The sequence below is a fragment of the Arachis stenosperma genome, chromosome 3 (genome assembly GCF_014773155.1).
Source record: "Arachis stenosperma cultivar V10309 chromosome 3, arast.V10309.gnm1.PFL2, whole genome shotgun sequence".
In the NCBI taxonomy this organism is placed as follows: Eukaryota; Viridiplantae; Streptophyta; class Magnoliopsida; order Fabales; family Fabaceae; genus Arachis; species Arachis stenosperma.
Genome location: NC_080379.1, coordinates 146,531,188 through 146,550,716, shown reverse-complemented (window position 1 = coordinate 146,550,716; position 19,529 = coordinate 146,531,188). Strand labels below are relative to the sequence as shown.

Genomic DNA, 19,529 nt, shown 5'->3' with positions numbered 1-19,529 from the left:
ATGTATTTGTTAAGAATTTCATGAGTGAAAAATTTTAATAATAGACATTGTATTTCATTATCTTAATAAATGTTTTTAAACATTATTTAACGAAGTTTAATTAAGAATTTATAAATATAAATAAATGATAATAAAAAGAAAAACAAAGATTTCTTAGAATTGAAGGTGTTGTTGCAGATGCGTGTGTTTAGTAATTGTCTGATGGCACACAGATATCTGTCTTAATCTTAACAACTCGGAATCAGTTGTCTCCCTCCGCGTTCTTCTATTCTGTTGTTCTTTCAGTTTATCTATTTGATTTAGAGCTCCAACTTCTAACCACTACCACCGATTCCCACAAAGATTTTAACTGTTCCAATTTTCTGCATCTGGGTGTCTTTCTCTCTCCCAAAGATCGAATCTTTCCTATCTGGGTCCTTTGGATTTGCAATCTTTCTTTTCAAGGTTGAACTTTGCTGGTTATTCAGATTTTCACAAGGGTCAGTGGGGTTAGCTTTGTTGCGATGCTAGTTTCCTTTGACGAGCTGATTGCGTAAGCGGTAATGGCTGTGGAGTTGGAGTGTGACAATGAGTGTGTTGAATAGGAGCATTTCATTGAACAGGAATGGATCATTCAATCGAAGGGGCTTCAGTGTTGGCCTTGCAAGCCCCAAGGTCGCCAATCACGTTCGATTTGGATGGGTCTCTTTGAGAATTCAGGTTCTTGTTATCATTGCCTCTGTCATTTCCTTCTTTGTAGCAATTGGTTGTGGCTACATTTATGTGCTTCCTAGCGTTAGCCATGCTCTCTTAAATGCCCAAGGTCTCTTATCTGACCACAACGATAACGAATTACTCACAAGCTGTGATGTCTTTGATGGAAGCTGGGTTCAGGTCCAAGGGTACCCTTTGTACAATGCCACTGAGTGTCCCTTTGTGGAAAAAGGATTCAATTGTTTGGGGAATGGAAGGGTTGACACGGATTATCTCAGCTGGAGGTGGAAACCAAAGGGTTGTAACATTCCAACGTTTGATGTGCGTAGCGTTTTGGAAATGCTGAGGAGCAAAAGGGTTGTTTTTGTTGGTGATTCAATGAGTAGAACACAGTGGGAGTCTATGATTTGTATGCTTATGGCTGGTGTTGAGGATAAGAGTGGTGTTTATGAAGTCAATCAAAATAACATAACAAAGCGAATTAGGTTCTTGGGGGTTAGGTTCAGTGCCTTCAACTTCACCATTGAGTTTTTCCGGTCGGTTTTCCTTGTGCAGCAGGGTAATTTGCCCAGATATATGCAAAGGCCAAGGAGGGTGAAATCCACACTTATGCTGGACAAGTTAGATGATATAAGTGACCAGTGGGTTAATTCAGATGTTCTGATATTCAACACTGGCCATTGGTGGGTGCCATCTAAGCTTTTTGACATGTAAGCTCTCATTTTTTAATTGACATTTTAGGACCATATTTAGTATACTTGATTCCAATGATATTGACAATTCTTATCTATCAATATGTTTTAATTGAAGCTACCTAGAAAACTGCTGAACAAATGGAAAATTTTCATGACAGTTCACCTAAGTTCTAAATTGTGAATGTAACATGTAAAATTTGCTATGAATTGCTATGTGGTGAATGTAACATGTAGAAGATGATGCTATGAAAAGAACTGGTGGGTATACTTTTCATCCTGAAAGTATGAATAGTAAGACTGGTTTAATTAGCTATCATTTTGTTATCTTGTAGCACTTGAAGCAGAACGAGATCTATATAATAAGTTCATTTTTCATTAATCTTTTATTCCAATTGCATTTTGAATTCCTAAATGATAGGCATAATGTTTGTTCTCTTCTTTTGTTGAGCAGAGGTTGCTATTTCCAGGTTAAAAGGTCTCTGAAACTTGGGATGTCGATTCCTGCTGCCTTTAAAATAGCACTTGAAACTTGGGCATCATGGGTTGAAAGAGAGATCGATAGAAATAGAACGCGCATCTTCTTTAGGACTTATGAGCCATCTCACTGGAGGTATTCCTACACCATTGGTAACGTGATGCTCTATTTGAATATGTTTTTCTTTAAAAACTATTCAAAAGTATACTTCTATGTTGCAAATGCTGCATAATTTAGGCAATCTTAGCTTGTGCTTCGTAACTTGTAACTGTTGAAACATTGCTTACGGACTATCCTATTCTTTAAGTATAACTTGGTGTTTTCTTTTAGAATCAGTGCACTTCAAGTTCAACCATCATTTATCTAGTTTTCATGCATGCTGCAGTGATCAAACCTTCAGGCAGTGCAATGTGACTAAGTACCCTGCCCCAGAAACTGAGGGAAGGGACCAGAGCTTGTTTTTGGACACGGTTTTGGAAGTGGTTAAGAATGTCAGAGTTCCTATAAATGTTCTCCGCGTTACTTCTATGTCGTCTTTCCGGAGCGATGGACATGTTGGTAATTGGAGTGATAATCCATCCATTCAAGATTGTAGTCACTGGTGTCTACCAGGAGTACCTGATATGTGGAATGAAATTGTCCTGTCCCAACTCTTTTCCAACAATGAAACCCCTTATCGGCAAATGGAAATTGCAGAATAAATACAGTAAGTTCAATTTAGCCTTCAATTTTCTGGTCAATATGTTTATCTTATGCTAGTGTACGGTGATTTATTTCACTCTCTCTTGGTAGTTTCTGTTCTCAGGTTGATCTTTGCCTAGCTGAATTTCTTTGTGTGTCTCCATTAGGTTGGAATACTTCAAATTCAAGTCATAAGCTCAAGTCTTAATAGAACTCAACCTTTATTTCACATCAACGAGTGAGTACTTATCTTACTTTCCAATGCTTCATTTTCAGATAAGAAATTGTTTTCCTTACGTTTTAATTTCTGGGTGCAGATTAAAGAGACAACATTCTTTGTGATTACAAGCATACCTTGAAGTTCAGATGCTTCTTAAGAAGTTAGGATGGTTAAGATTTGTCCCCACACTAGCACCGTAAATCTTGTCGCATCTCAGTCTGCAATTGTTGAGTTCTTTCATCTACCACGGGTTTTCTGAAATAATCAGTTGCAGAGTTTTGTTTAAGTAAACCCCAAATACACGTTAATTTTGTACCGGCATGTCTAAAACAATTGATGAAGCGGAACGTACTTTCTAATTATTTTTTAATTTTTTCATCTCAGAAAAGGTTGTGTCTGGGACTCTGGGATGTAACAAATGGGTATCCTTGATTTTGGTCACGAAAATGTTACAGTTATTCAAAGAAAAAATAGTTCGAATCAACTCTCAATTTTTTCTTTTGTTGTTGTCCACGGTTTCTTCCAGCCTAACTGGCAAAAAAAAAAATAATTTGTTGTGGATCTGAATTTTATTCAAGGGTCTGTGGCGGGTTAAGATGAAATTCGAACTTTCAATTTCGATCTTTTCTCTCAGTAGGAGAGCATCTCTTCTCTCATTAGGAGAGTCTTCTGTGAACTCTAGGTTCGTCTCCAGCAGGGAGTCTTTTTTCTCTAAACACATATAACTACAACCTCATTCACACAGCTTCAAACTAGAGCTTTCTACAACACCAAGAAACCTGAAAAGTACAACTAGGGGTTCAGAATCTCACAATATGAATAGCATTGAAGGAAAAGTCATCAAGTTCAACAAACCAGGAGAGCTGGGCTACAAGAGAAACTGCTTAAATGTAGTAGGGAAGGTAATAAGTGAGAAAGAGATAAATTTCAAAACATACAAGAACGCGCTATTGGGAATGTGGGGAAACCCACAAGAAGTGGCAGTTATTGATATTGGAGCAAAGAAGATGTTATTCAGTTTTAAGGACAGGAAGAGAGGGCTGCAGATTATGCAGAACGGCCCTTGGAATGTCAAAGGAAACATGGTCAATCTCAGACTGTGGAGGGAGGGAGAATCTGTGTTTGAAGTGGATCACGACTTTATGGAGTTTTGGATACAAGTGCATGGTATACCACACGACCTCATGGAAAAGGAGACAGGCACTGTTATCGGAGAAATGCTGGGGGTTTTGGCTGAGGCTGAAGATCCAAAAGTGGATGGCGTACTTAAGAGATCCTACCTGAGGATAAGGGTTAGCATTAATATCACAAGGGCTCTGCCAACAGGATTCTGGCTCGACAGAGGGGAAATGCCACCACTGTGGGTTTTCTTCAAGTATGAAAGGCTACCAGACAGCTACTGTTTCAATTGCGGTATACTAGGACACGAGAAGAAATCGTGCAAAAACCCAACAGCAATGGCTTGCCGGGATCCTTCCAAGAAAAAGTACTCACCAGGATTGGGAGTAACCCAAATGAAACCAGGTCCAACCATGAAAGGAGGAACTTCAAAACAACATGAAGAGAAGGAGACAAAGGAGGAACAGGCGCGTGAGCACATGGGTCCCGGACGGGAGAGTGGTGATGAACAGAGTTCTGAGGAAAGTAGGATAAGGACTGAGCAGGCACAGAAGCAGAAAATCAGAGAAGAAAGCGTATGGGAAAACCCTTTAAGGAGAGATGAAGAAATGGCAGAAGCAGAAGAGCAGGTAAAGGAAGCACCGAAAATCCCTGATTTTCAGGAAGACAGGACTGCGATGTTTGACCTAGGAACGGCGTTTAAAATTAAAAGCATTATCAAGGATATAAGAGAAAGGAAGGAATGGGCCAACAACACAAAGGCCCAGAAGGGACAAAAGGGGAAAGAGGGTCAGAAGTCAAGTGGAAATGGACCCGGAGAGGATATTGGGCCCGTATTAGAAGTTAACCTTTTGCAAATTGGGAACATTGAAGGGAGTGGGCTAAATAAAAATCCAAGAGAAGAAATGGAGGTAAACAGCTACAAAACAGAAGATTGGAAGTTGGGCCAGCAAAATATAAGAGGAAGAGAAACCATAGGCCAGGAATTAAAAAGGCTCATGTTAGCAAGGGAGAAGAATGAGCAGGCGGGTAAAGGCAGAATGGAGAGTAAGAATCACCAGGAAGTGGAGGAAAGAGGAAAGCAAAGAGATGAACTGATCAACCCATCCAACAAGGCAAAGAACAGAGAGCTAGAATTGGTTGGTCAACATAAGAATTCGGGAGAAAATGTCTATTATGTGGAATTAGCAAGTGATGACGATGAAGTTGAAGACATAGCAGCTGAGGAACAAGCTGATTGGGAAGCAAAATTAGCCAAGAAATTGGAACTGAAATTGAGTTTGAAGAGGAAACGAGAGAACATGCAGGTGCCAATGCTCACATACAAGGACAGGAATGAGAATCAGGAGAACAAGGAGCACAAGAAAATGAAGAATGACAAAACAGCCTTGGACACAGGGGAGTTTGAGTTAGAGATACAGTTGGCTAGGCAAAGTAGGGGAATACAAATGGCTGAGGAGGCGGGCCTTAACATGCCCCAACCTCAGCCATGAGTATTATAAGCTGGAATTGTCGGGGAATAGCGGCTGCCCCGACAATGTCTGAATTATATGAGCTATGTAAAAAAGTTAAGCCGCTAATAGTGTTTTTAATGGAAACTAGAGCTAGTAAGGATAAAATGGATAGGGTAAAAAGAAAGCTGAATTTTGATTATATATTTTGTGTGGAACCCCGGGGCCTGTCCGGCGGTCTAAGCTTGTTATGGAAATCTAATACAAATATTAATGTTTATGAGTGGTGTGATAATTACATTAAAGCAGATATTAATATTAATAATGATTTGAATTGGCAGGGTATTTTTGTGTATGGGAACCCAGTTTTCCAGAAGCGAAGGAAATTATGGCAGGAACTTACGGTAAGCAACATGAACAAGGAAGTACCTCAAGCCTTTTTGGGAGACTTTAATGATATTTTAAATCAAGATGAGAAGGTAGGTATTCATCCCCAACCAAACATTTATCTTGAAACGTTTAGAAGGTTTGTACATGATAATGGCTTAATAGATATTGACCTAAAAGGTAATAAGTATACTTGGTTTAGTAATCCTAGGAATAATGTTATAACTAGGGAAAGACTTGATAGAGTGTTAGTGAATTGGAAATGGATGCAAATGCACCAGAATGTCACCTTAAGAGCTTCTCCAGCTATTACCTCGGATCATTGTGCTTTAATTTTGGACACGCAGCGGCGTGTTCGGATAAAAAAGGAGTTCAGGTTCGAGGCCTACTGGGCAGAGCATAAAGATTGCAGAGAGGTGATCAAAAGGAGCTGGCAACGGGAGGATGGAAATAGGAACTGTTGGAACCAATTCAAAATTAAGAGGAACAGATGCAAAAGGGAATTAATGGAATGGAGCAGTAGGAGTTTCAGAAGAGCAGATAAAGAAATAGAAAGGAAGAAAATAGAACTTCATCAAATTCAAGAGTCACATATGAATGAAGAGGAGCAAAGAAGGGAAAGAGAATTGAAGAAGCAAATATCAGAACTCTGGAAACAAGAAGAGAAATATTGGGGGCAAAGGTCAAGGCTGAAATGGTTAAAGTGGGGTGACAAAAATACAGCCTTCTTTCATGCGACTACAATTCAGAGAAGAATAAGGAATAGAATTGAAAAACTTAGAGATGAGACAGGGCAGTGGACGCAAGGGGAAGCAAATATTATGAGATTAGTAGAAAGACATTTCACAAAACTTTTCACTTCTGAAGGAAATAGGAACCTAGAGGAATGTGTAACAGAAATTTCAAAAAGAGTCACGACAAAGATGAATGAGGAGTTAATGGCAATCATCACGGATGAGGAAATAAAGGAGGCAGTGTTTAGCATGGGAGGCTTAAAAGCTCCAGGCCCAGATGGATTAAATGGAATGTTCTTTCAACAACACTGGGATATTTTGAGTAGAGAAGTGTGTGGGGTAGTCAAGCAAATTTTCAAAGAAGGCAGGTTACCGGAGGACATGGGAGAAACTACTGTTGTGTTGATACCGAAAATGAGTCAACCGGAAAGCCTGAATCAACTCAGACCCATAAGCTGTTGCAACTTTGTGTACAAGATTGTGACAAGGATCTTGGTGGGAAGATTAAGGAGAGTATTAGATGCTATTATCTCACCAGTTCAGAGTGCATTTGTAAAAGGAAGACTTATACAAGACAATATAGTGATTGTGCAAGAAGCTTTTCATAAATTAAACAAAAAAGGAAAGCATGAAAGCAATGACATAGCCATTAAATTGGATATGAACAAGGCATATGACAGGCTGGAATGGGATTTTCTACAAAGGGTAATGGAAGAGTTTGGTTTTAGCAAAGATTGGATCACATTGACGATGAGCTGTGTGAAAAGTGCTACTTATAGATTCAAAATAAATGGCAAGCTATCAACCAAGATCATTCCACAGAGAGGTCTTAGACAGGGAGATCCCTTATCACCCTATTTATTTATTTTGGCTGCGGAGAGTTTTACTATTCTCATGGAAAAAGCGAGGAAGGAAAATCTTATATCAGGAATTAAGCTTGCTCCAACAGCACCGGTCATTACTCATCTTTTATTTGCTGACGATTGTATTATCTTTGCAGGGGCACAAGAAGAGGAGATTTATCAACTTATTCAGGTTATAAATAAGTACACAGAGGCATCAGGGCAGAGGATCAACACTGACAAATCTGGGCTGATTTTTGGAAGGCAGGTATCAATACAAAGGAGGGTGTATATTGAGGAAATCACTGGAATGGCAACATGGGAAGATCCGGGAAGATATCTAGGGCTACCAGCAAGATGGGAAAGATCCAAGAATAAGGCTTTGGAGTGGATACAAGAGAAGATGCTGGATAAGATGCAAGGATGGAAAGAAAGATTATTAAATCAAGCCGGAAAGGAAGTGTTAATAAAAGCAGTAATACAGGCAATTCCTATCTATGCCATGAATATCATAAAATTTCCCAAATCCTTCTGTAAGAGAATTGAAGCAGCAATAGCCAGATTCTGGTGAAAAAGCAATGGAAAGGAAAGAAGAATTCACTGGAAGAGTTGGGCAAAAATGACTAGGAGCAAAACAAATGGAGGTTTGGGATTCAAAGATTTAGAATGCCAAAACATAGCACACCTGGCCAAACAAGCTTGGAGGTTGTTAAAAGAAGAGGACGCTATATGGGTTCAAACGCTAAAGGCTATTTATTACCCGAATTGCAGCCTATGGGAGGCGGATATGGGAAGGAACGCATCATGGATATGGAAGAGCTTGCTGGAGGGAAGGGATTTTCTTAGAAGGAACGGAAGATGGAGTATAAGGAATGGAGCGGAGGTTGATGTTTGGGAAGACAATTGGGTAACAGGGCTAGGAAAGTTGGAAAGAGACGGAGCAGGAGGTATCAGAAAAGTAAGTGAGCTGATTAAAGAAGGGGAGGGTTGGGACAGGAACAAAATTGAAGATATATTTCATGGAAGTATAGCTGAGCTAATAACTAAAACTCCAGTCAGCTTGATCAATAAAAAGGATCATCTTATTTGGCAGCACAGACATGATGGACAATATACAGTAAGAACCGGTTACCATGTCGCTAAGGAGGAGAAGGAGTCGAAGGAAGAGGGAAGAATATGCAAGGCTTCAACTAGTCAGGATTGGAAGGAGGTTTGGGAAGCTATATGGAGACTACCGGTGCCTCAAAAGGTTAGGATGTTTATGTGGAAAGCAGTGAACAGATTTCTGCCAGTCAACGCGATTCTACATCAGCGGAGAATTATAATGACGCCCACATGTAGCATATGCCAGAAAAAGGATGAAACAATTGAACATGCGTTATTATTGTGTCCGTGGACTAGAGCAGTATGGTTCGGATCAAGCATACAAGTTGTGCCTACAGCCTATAATGTAATAAGTTTTGGAGAGTGGATGATGGAGAAAATTAGAAGAATAAAGACCGAAACAGGGAGTGAACAAGGAAAAATTTTATGCAAAATTGGATATTTGTGTTGGTGCATTTGGAAAGCAAGAAACCAGCATATATTCCAGCAAACAGAAATCAACCCACAAAAAGTAATAATCCAATCAGAATACCTAACAGCAGAATTTTACAAGGCAACACAAGGATCTACTACAGCAATCATACCAGATACAGGCAAAGGCGGAGTGAGAAAGAGAATTACCTGGAGACCGCCGCCAAAGAATAGGCTGAAAGTGAACACAGACGCAGCTTTCCACAAGGATACAGGTCAGGCAACTCTAGCAGCGGTAGTTAGGGACTGGCAAGGAAAAGTCATCACTGGGACAACATTAACATTCAAGACAATATCACCATTAACAGCGGAAGCTCAAGCATATAGAGAGGCACTCATTCTCATTAAGAATCTTCAAATACACAATTGCATAATTGAAACAGATAGCTTACCTCTTGTTCAAGCAATCAAGGCGAGAACGCCTATAGCGGAAGCAGATGCAGTCATGCGGGATATTTTCCAACTGCTGGACGAGGCTCCAGATGTGGGAGCTACCTGGACTCCAAGAGATGGCAACAAACTAGCTCACCAACTGGCAGCGATGGCGGCGGGAAATTATCTTGGGAGACAGTGGGCAACGAACCCACCTAATCAAGTAAGGAATATTATTAGATCAGAAGCAAGTCTCGTATCATGTCAACATATTCAAGAAACCCAGATTCAAGGAATTAAGACTCTAGCCAGTAACAATTCCATTTCAACCAGCCTTCAAGATTTGCAATTAGAAGAGAGATTACCTGGAGGGGTGGAAACGGAAACCCGGGACAAGCAACCAGTGAATAGCAAGGAGAAGCTTCGTCCTTCTGCAGCGAACCTGGCCACCAACGATAGCCACAAAGCATCCTCCGATAGGACACACAAAGATTGAAGAGGAGGCGAAGTAGACCGGGCAGAATCACAGATGGTGGGATGCCGGAGATGGGGTAACGACGGTCAACCCATGGATTCACCACAGGCTTCACGGCAACTCCAGTGGAAAGCTATCGAGGGAGGAGTATCGCGTAGGTCGGCGATTGGAAGGAGGACTCCGGAGGCAGAGTTGAAGAAGTCATCCGAGGTAAGACGAAGTAGGGGCTTAAATCAACAGAAAACCCTCAGGATAAGGGACGCCATAGCCATTGGGGAGAGGAGGAGCTCGAATCAGGAACATGCACCATGGTTGGATGGAGCAGAACGCAGCGATGAAGTGTTCGTTGTGAGGGAGGGAGAAGACCAGGGTGGGTAAGAGTGTCTTCGGGTCGGGCTGGGGTTTGGGTTTCTTTGCGGGTCGGTTTGCTTCTGGTGCCTGGGGCCGGGTGGTTTGGCTGGCCCAGGGCCATGTCCAAAAAAAAAAAAAAGAACTTTCAATTTCGTTTATCTGCTCTTCCTTGAATGTATCTTAGCGGGCTTTGTTTTGGACGGGAACTTGGATGGCACTGTTCTTCTGGGCTCTGGCCTTTTCGATGGACTATGGTGTTCAGCTCTGCATTCTGCAAAATGCTTAGAAACACAAAAATAATAAATCAGGTCAGCCAAGTTTTTATTTCGTCCATAGCATAGAGTGTAGGTATGGCAATAGGTATCCATGGGATGGGGGAATCTTCTCCCCACTCCCCGTCTCTGTCCTATTTCTGTCGCGAGTTTTCATTTATTTTTCTTTGCGGGAGAGGCTGATACCTGTGAGTATCGGTGGATATTAAATTTTAAAAAATAAAAAATTTTAATCATGATAAAATTTTATATGATTCAACTAAAATTATCAAATCACACCTAATTCAAACACATTTAACATTATTAAAATTTCATACTCCCTTTTTATAATGATACAAATTTGAGTAATTAGTTAGTACAAATTTAGATATTATACACATCAATAATTTGTTTCTAAATAAAATGAAAAAAGGAATTAGTTGGTACATTATTAAACATATACTTACATCAGTCACCAAAAAAAACATATACTTATATTCATTTTAGTGGAGATTTGGCGAGTTCCCAGAGGACAAGGACCTCAATCCCCACCTCCGTCCCTATTTATTTTTGAGAAGTCCAGATTCGGGTTTTTTTTTTATCATTTCTATTGGGGAATTGTCTATGGTGAGGAAACTTAATCCTGGTTCTTTAAGCACCCATGAGAATATTCGAAATTAGTGGCCCTCCTTGCATCCGTACAGTGAAATTTTTTATAAGAGAATCTGTCCCGAAATTTCTTATATTTGCAATTCATGCCTATTGGATTAGATGAATGAGTGCTGAGTTAGCTTTGTAAAATGCCGTTAGATTTTGGACTTCTATTTAAAAATGGACTGGGCTGAGGCTGGTATAATACAGTAGATTTTATGTGATAGGAAAAGTCCGGTATTAATGCTTTAATATAAAATAATACAAAAATACTATTATCAATGTAAGGCTCTAAATAAGTTATTATAATTAATATAGGTTTATATGATTTATACATTAGATATACAATCAGCTATATGTATTTAATTATTTAAAATTTTGAAATAAATAATTCAATTACATTATATTATTTTTTTATTTATCTAATGAATATACTTGAATTGGGTCTAATTATAAGAATAAAATTAATTTTAAATATAAATACAATAAATAAAAATAAAAACTAGTATCATAAATGAGTCAATATATAAAATATTAATATAATTTTTTCAAAAATGATTCAAATGCAAATTATGTGTCACTACCATATGAAAGGTACTATTTAAATTAGGTGATTATTTCGTTACGATTATTAATTTATATGTACTGGTACGATATAATAGATGGACGAATAAAAATTTATCACGTGGATTATATTTATTTTTATTAGTATTTATTTTTATTTAATTTCTAAAATTTAATTTGTTCAAGTTTAGGTGAACAAATAACGAACTGTCACAATAATGATCATCTTCTAAACAACCAAATGTCAATTATAAGCTCATTATTTTTTTTATACAATTTTCTATGACACTATGTATCTTCTAATTTTATTATCTATCTTTTTTATGGTTGTCGAATGTAAATTTTACTTCAAACAATTATAGTTTGGTAAATTCTAGCCTACCCTTTCTATAACAACATGTAATTTATCCTCTGTGACATGTCATCTTTTAATTAGTTGCTATGTTAACTATGGTTAAATTATTGGTAATTAAATTATAGCCTAAAGTGGGTGATTATGTAATTAAATACCTCCAAATTTAATTTCAATGCCATCCAGAAATCCCATATCATCATCACCATCACCATCATCATCATCATCATCATCATCATCATCATTATTTTCATTTTCTTTTTTGTCTTCCCCTTCTACACTATCATCATAAAAAACCATCATAATCGATTTCACGTTCTTAAATTTTAAGATTTTCTGAATTTCGCAAACGTAAACTTAGTCTCACCTGGGCTAGGTTCACAAAACAAAAGCAGTTTTTATAACTAAACACAAAGAACACAAAAACATAGAACACGACCTTACTTGAACAGGATCTGTTCTATAGGCTCGTACATCTGTATCCTTGAGTTCTAAGAAAACTTTGGTTGAACTATGACCGTGAGGTCAGAGCGTGATTAATTGTTCCAAAGCGCATGCCATCTGAACGGTGGAGGATCGTTCGCGCTACAACCTTGTGGTCGAGATGGTCTCACGGTGCTCTGACAGACTCAAATATTTTTTCCTTGGCCATTTAATTAGTTATTTTCTCTAAATACTTAGTGTGTGTTTGGATTACAGTTTACAAACGGGCGTTTGAATAAAATTAATTTTGCAAACTTGATTTTGATGAAAAGTAAGTTTGTATCAAGTGATTTATGTTTGGCAATATTTATATCAAAATGAATTATAGTAAAATAAATGTTGTTTGGATTACACTATTCAAAATCACTTTTAGATACAAAATTACTAAAATAGACATCAACTTAAATAATTGTTGTATATTATTTTAATTTAGATATTTGAATAGATGTTATTAATTAATTCTATAATAAAATTAATATTTATACACTAAGATAAAAATAATATATAAAAATTGACAAAATATACTTTTAATTAAAACTAACAAAATATAAATTTTAGAGAGTACTAAAAATAATAAAAAAATTAAATATTTATTTTGGTAGTAATTGAAATAAATCAAAAAAAATTTATGATATTTTTATACAGTATATTTTAGTACTCTTAGTACTCTTTTTTAGTATGTTATAATTTTTTATTATTATTATTTACAATTAATTTTTTGTTTAATTTACTTTCTTAATAGGATCAATATATTATATTAAAAAATAAAAATAATACAAAAAAAATTATAATTATAAAAGTGTATAATATCAAATAAATAATTAATAAAAAAATAGTAAATAATAGAAAAAGATAGTTCATATAAACAAAAATAATATAAATAATACAATAGTATGCATAAAGGATAAAATTGGTAAAAAATAAATAAAGATTGAGTATTGATGGCTAAAAGCCCATTGGTGAAAAGCAGAAGCTTATTATTTCCTGGTTCATCAAAATATGGAACACCTAATGAGTTGATTTTTTCTTTCAATTTCAGAGAGAAATGGGACTGGGGTAAATTGAATTTCTAGACAATGATAAAAATATAACTTTATTTTTTAATGTTTATAGAAATTATATATTTATCTCTCTTATAAAAATATTTAATTACAAAATTACCCTACTTTAGTTAACATATTAACTCTTATTGAGTTAAATTAACTCAAACTAAAACTAAGCATCCAATTAAAGCATGTCACGTCACGAGGGGTAATTTACATGTTGAAATAGAGGGGGTTGGGTAGAACTCACCTTATAGTTTACATGTTAATCTAACTTTTTATTTTCTCCATGACGTTATATATTTTATTTTGTCATCAATTTAATGATTTTCACTGTTTAATTTTTTAAACTTTTATTATATTATATGTAAAGATATTGTATATAAATTTTTAAAATAAATTGATAAATTCACTGATTTAGAGTATATTTTTTATTCTTAGAACTAGCAATAAAAAAATATTTTTTGTATAATACACGGTTAAATATATACATAAAATATTATTTCTGAACATGTGTTAAAATTTATTTAAAAACCATAAAAAATGTAATTATTTTAATGAAAAAGAAAGAACAAAATTTTTAAATTAAATTTCTATTATTTCATACGAACATATTTTTGATATAATTGTTTAATTTTTTTGATATTTATATAAAATTCTAGTTTTAAATTATAAATGTAAGTGTATTATCAATGGTCATTAATTTTATTATTAAATGTGTATAAAAATTAATCAATGTAAAATTAGTTAGAATAATAATTTATCCATAAACTAATCAAAATATTTTAACTTGAACTATGAAAAATAAAAATTTTGTTTTTGATAAATTAAATATAGTGAATAATATTTTAATAATAAAACTTTTTACTAATTCCTTTTATTTTTTAATCTGAGTTATATTTTTAGTTTAATTAATGATGTTTAACGAAATTGATTTTAATATCTATATTTTTGTCCCCGCACTACAATTCAATTCAGTTTCGTGTATATAACAATGATAACATTTAAAAAAAATGTTAGCGAAAGGCCCCTCCACCAATATTATTATGTCTCAAATTGACCCCAATTTTTTTTCTAAATTAAAAAAGTAATCTTGGTCCTTTAAGAACCATAATATACTTTCCTCACCGTAGAAGGCTCCTTCTATTGGAGTGTCATAATTTATCTTTGAAAAGAATGAAAAGGACAAATCCTTAAATATCCGTAACAGATTAATGCTTGACCTATCGAATTGGAAGATACAATGAAAAATAAAAAAAAAATAGTAATATGATCTACTAACTTGTTAATTCCAAGCCTCCGTTGACTAAGGTGCACATTCAAGAAATCGTTGACTGACGCTGTACACTGTTTTCCAGTTACCAGTTCTGGCAATAGGGTTCTTGGCTCTTTCTTTTCTGTTCTCTACTAATTTGGTTTTCCTTAATTGGCACTAACCGAAAAACATGTTCACCAGATGGTCCACCATCCCATAATAATCGTGGATTCGGATACATGGCTTGTAAGCTTCAATCTAAGTATGTTACGTACTACGTAGTTTGTTTTCCGAAGAAAACGGTTACGGGGCGTAGTAGAACCTTCCAAGACGAAGAACTAAACTAAAAAGAATATATTGGATAGATTACATAACATGTAGAAAACTACAGTAACCCAGTAGAGTTAGAATCATAGACCGCACAAAATAGATGTACACATGCGGGTATGGACGGAATTTATCAGGAATTGAGAAATCATGGATCAATTGCAATGGGCGTAATACGCTTCCTGGCTGGCTTGTTAGGAATGGGTGTACTCTTTGAACTGGAAATTTGTTTCCCTGCTGTTTCTTCATTTGGTCCTGATTTTGTACCATCTAAACTTGATTGTGGCTTCTCTTCCTTCTCTTCTGCTCCACATTTTACGCTGCCTGAACTCAATACTTGTTTCTCTGCCTTGTCTTCAGCTTCAATTTTTCTACTACCTAAAGCAGCTTCTTCAACACTCCCAGTTGGCTGAGTGGCCACATCATCAACCTCTTCTGCTTTCTTTTTCCTACAATCTGATACAACCTCTTTAACATTCACAGTTGCCTCAGCAGCCATCTTATCAGCTTTCTCTTCAGCTTCATTTGTCTCACTGTCAGTCATAGCAGATTGAGCACTCCCAGTTGACTTGATCATGTCACTGTCATCAGCCTTTCTTTGTGCAGAAGTTTCCCTGCTTTCTAATAAATCTGTACCAGTATTAACTGATTCAATGATCATACAATCAGCACCTTCTGCTTGCTTTTTTGAATTTTCATCTACAACTGGACCAACATTCCTAATTGGTACAATGGTGTCATTGGCTGTCTGCAGCAGACTTTTAATATCCTTGTCTGACACCTTTCCATCTAAATCATGCAACAGAAAGAATTACAAACTTCTTATTGTTAAAGAAAAGGAAACCAGCCAAAGAAGCTTACCTGATAAAGAGAAAGGTGTTCCAAGTTCGTCATTTTCAAATTCCACCAAAGAGCAGAAACCATCTTGTGAAGATAAAGCCAAATAACGGGCATCAGGTGACCTTGTAAACAAATACTGGTTCAGTTATTCTGTTACCAAAAGAATCCATTTTAATTCACAAGCCTGAAAAGGATTTGATCTACTAGATCATTTACCAGCTGATGTCCGTTATTGAGGAATAGTGAAGACCAGCTAATACAGCTATTGGAAGAGTGCTCTCAGTGTCATAAATGAACAGTGAATTCAAAGTGGCAACGGCAAATATGATGCGATATGGGAGCTTAAATAAGCCATCTGTACAAAATGAATATATAAGCAATACATTCTCCAAGACATGCATAACGTTAGTAATACTAATTGATGGGGCATGAGTTGACACCATCACCTCTCAGGCAACTCAATTGTAACAGTACCATCCAAGAGTCCCAGTATCATCTATTATATATGAATAAACGTTCTTCATTAGATGTATATCACATATATAACTACCTGAGTTTGTTCCCCGAAGGTTAAAGTATATGGGGCAGAACCGTACAGCAACAACAGCCTTGCTTGCAGAAGGAAGCTGTATAGCAGGCCTGTATATCAGGTCAGATAATAAAATAACACTCATCACAAACAAATACTTTCATAACCTGATTCAATAGCCTAACATAAGAAATTGAACTTAGAATAAAAAGATCAGTTGTTAGGTAGCTGATAATCATCAGTCTGTTTTGGATTTGCATAGTGTCTTTGGTATAACTGGAAGACTTACCGAGAAAGATCGTTTCTAGAAAATATGTAAGTCGCATATACAGCATCAGACCCAGTGCCAATTTTGTAAGAACCTGAATAAAAAGGTAGTGCCACGAGTTTGTTAAATTAAATAAAAATTAAAAACAGAAAGAAATAAAGAGCATGTAGTGTAAGCTACGCTGGAACTGAAATCCTAAAAGGAGGAACAATAGATTAAATACAACCAGAAAGGTGCAATTAAATTTTATGAATGTCACGTAAGCCCAAACCACAAGGGAAAAACCAAATTTTATGGCCATGAGTATTAAACCAGTACATTCACTTGTAAATAAAACCAATTGAAAAAGCTTTTATGGAGAAGATACAAAGTTTAAATTTCTAATGCATTTGTTATGTTTTTATTTTAAGAAAAATCTATAAATTTCTACTAACAGTGATCTTAACATGTGCTCTAAAGGCACATTTCAACTAAACCCAATAAAAATATGATGAACCAATAAGAAATAAAATAATGGACCCATTCTAAAAAGAACCCATGCATACAAGTACAAAAGTATAAACTGAAAAACTAGTGCAATAAAGGTCAGAGATTAACTGATTTAGGATCTAAGCAAATACCTGCAGGCACAAGTAGAAATGAACCATCAGGAGACCAGGATAATCTTCTGAAGAAAGATGGCAACGTCTCATCATGGAAGAGATGATACTTTGTAGACTGCATTATGAAAATTATGCCTAAGGTTTCAAGTACATGACAAGACATCTATAATGCAAATAAAGGCACAAATGAAGCTCCATATCCCAACCTTAGAATTATTGAATAATGGCTGTTCTGCCTTGGAAATAACTTGCTGACAAATGTAATTGATTTTCTCAATTCCCTTTGATTTATGAGGCTTATTGATGTAAATTCGGCATGTCCTGTCAGAACTAAGAGAGGCAACATACTTCCCTAGAGGGTCCCATGCAACTCCCTGAACATAATGTGCATGGGCATCCAACGTTTGAAGGTTAGTGCCTGACACACAAGGAGCAAGTGCAATAAGATTAGAAACCAAGCATATCAACTGCATACAGTTATGGAGTATCAGAACACATGCCACAGTTTCACATTGCCTGCATTACCTTTGTTTACATCCCATATAATGCAACAATTATCAACTGATCCAGATATGATATAACTGGCATCAGGAGACCACTGCAGGTCAAGGATATCCTTGTGATGAGATCTAATTCCAAAACCAAGAAAGCAAATCTTTGATAAGCAGATATTAGAGAGAAGAATCAAGTACCTTGTTTATGGGTGATTTTAATTACAGTTTGTAATTTTTTATTTAGTAATATTCTTCACCCCCCATAAACATATCTAGGATATAAACATCAAAAAGTTAATATTGTTAAAATTACAAGAAGTGACCATGCACAAACAAATTCTGCAGTTGTATCACGATACAACCCTAAACCTTAAACCCTAAACCCACCACTTATTTATGTAGTTGATAACATATAAAAGGACTTATCAATAAATCAAAGCCTAAACTCACCGTAAAGTCTTAAGAACCTTCCATGTCTGGCCAGCATCAGTAGAATGTAACTTCCATATTAACAGGTCACCTCCTGTTAAGAGAGGAATTCAATTGGGAAGCATTGTCTAATCTAAACTATATGTTACCTTAAGCCCAAAAAAAAAAAAGAAGGCTACACAGATTCAATAGTAGTTATCAAAATCGTACCATCAGCACCAGAGGCTAGTAGCTCCCCTGAAACATACAAGACAGCATTGTCACTACTTAGTAATCACTAATCACTAATCATAAGGCAACAGAATAGCAAATGAGTCGTAAAAGAAAAAGGATATAATTCCTTAGAATGCATTATTATAATATTTAGAGTATGATTGGTTTGGGGTTAAAAAGAGGCTGAAATTTTTCATAGACGAGCTCAATTTGTAATCTTATTCATGAAAATTTACACCTCAATTTTAATATTTTACATAGCAAGACAAACAGAGAGTAACATTAACAAGTTAAATACAAAAATCACATTTGAGACGATGCAAGGATAAGATGAAAATGAAGACTGACCGGAAGAAGAGAAGCGAATAACATTGACAGAGGAAGAATGATAAGAAGACAAGCTGTTGAGATAGGTAACTGTGGGAAGCTTCTGTGATTCGGATGGCTTAATCGACCATAACTGTTAAAACAAGAAAATGGTAGTAAGGTGAGGGTTACTGATAGATGCTTGTTATGAAATTGCATCGGGAAAGAAATGATGCTACAGTCACAAGCATTCAACCGTAATACAAGTAAGAGGGTAAAACGAAAGTAAGGAAAGAAAGAATAGGGATCGACCTTGATGTCGAAATCGGCGCCGGCGGTAGCGAGAGTGGAGGAGGAAGGGTGGAAATCAAGGGATAAGATGGGCTTACTTTCGTGCCAGCTGATCTGAACCGTCCCACCCTTCATTTTTTTTTTCTTCTGTTGGCGATTCAGATCGGATTAGATCAGATCAGAGGGTTAGGGTTTGAAGTTCGAAGTGTAGTGTTTGTGTTTGAAAGAAACTTAGGGAAGAAAGGGAAGGGGGAATTTTTAGCGCCTCTTTTTTTTTCATTTGGCGGGAAGTGCCCGACACTACTTACACATCATAACGCCTCTTCTCTTTTTTTTTTGAAAAAGTCTAGGGAGCCAATGGCCTAAGCGTACAATGTGTACAATGGAGGTTTAACAAGTATTAGAGATATGACCATTAGTGTTATATTGTCCTGTCAGGTTACGATTTTGGGATGAGTGGTTTCAGATATGGTATTAGAGTTCTAGATTCGAAAAGTCAAGAGTTCGATCCTTGGTGAACCCCAAAATCAGTTTAATTTTTTATTGAGATGTTTATTATCC

At 36.2% G+C, this 19,529-nt stretch overlaps 2 protein-coding genes and 1 pseudogene across 3 annotated transcripts; 2 read left to right on the top strand and 1 right to left on the bottom strand.

Annotated features, from left to right (window-relative positions):
* Positions 1-208: 208 nt before the first annotated feature.
* Positions 209-3,712, top strand: LOC130967473 (protein trichome berefringence-like 7). 2 transcript variants are annotated; one of them, XM_057892338.1, is made up of 5 exons: positions 209-1,403; positions 1,840-1,998; positions 2,249-2,569; positions 2,712-2,782; positions 2,862-3,712. In XM_057892338.1, exons 1-3 carry the CDS (start codon positions 568-570, stop codon positions 2,562-2,564), a joined length of 1,311 nt encoding a protein of 436 aa, XP_057748321.1. In that variant the 5' UTR covers positions 209-567; the 3' UTR covers positions 2,565-2,569; positions 2,712-2,782; positions 2,862-3,712. The 2 variants fall into 2 exon arrangements, with proteins under 2 accessions (XP_057748321.1, XP_057748322.1); XM_057892339.1 differs by having other exon boundaries at positions 2,656-2,782.
* An 8,610-nt stretch (positions 3,713-12,322) lies between these two features.
* LOC130972400 (small nucleolar RNA U3) lies at positions 12,323-12,518 on the top strand (annotated as a pseudogene).
* Positions 12,519-15,008: 2,490 nt separating this feature from the next.
* On the bottom strand, positions 15,009-19,199 carry LOC130967657 (chromatin assembly factor 1 subunit FAS2). The gene is made up of 12 exons (XM_057892613.1): positions 18,990-19,199; positions 18,720-18,831; positions 18,369-18,395; positions 18,180-18,252; positions 17,761-17,864; positions 17,442-17,653; positions 17,254-17,350; positions 16,655-16,727; positions 16,387-16,475; positions 16,053-16,191; positions 15,858-15,958; positions 15,009-15,785 (listed from the first exon to the last, which is right to left on the bottom strand). Exons 1-12 carry the CDS (start codon positions 19,101-19,103, stop codon positions 15,145-15,147), a joined length of 1,782 nt encoding a protein of 593 aa, XP_057748596.1. The 5' UTR covers positions 19,104-19,199; the 3' UTR covers positions 15,009-15,144.
* Between the last annotated feature and the right edge of the window lie 330 nt (positions 19,200-19,529).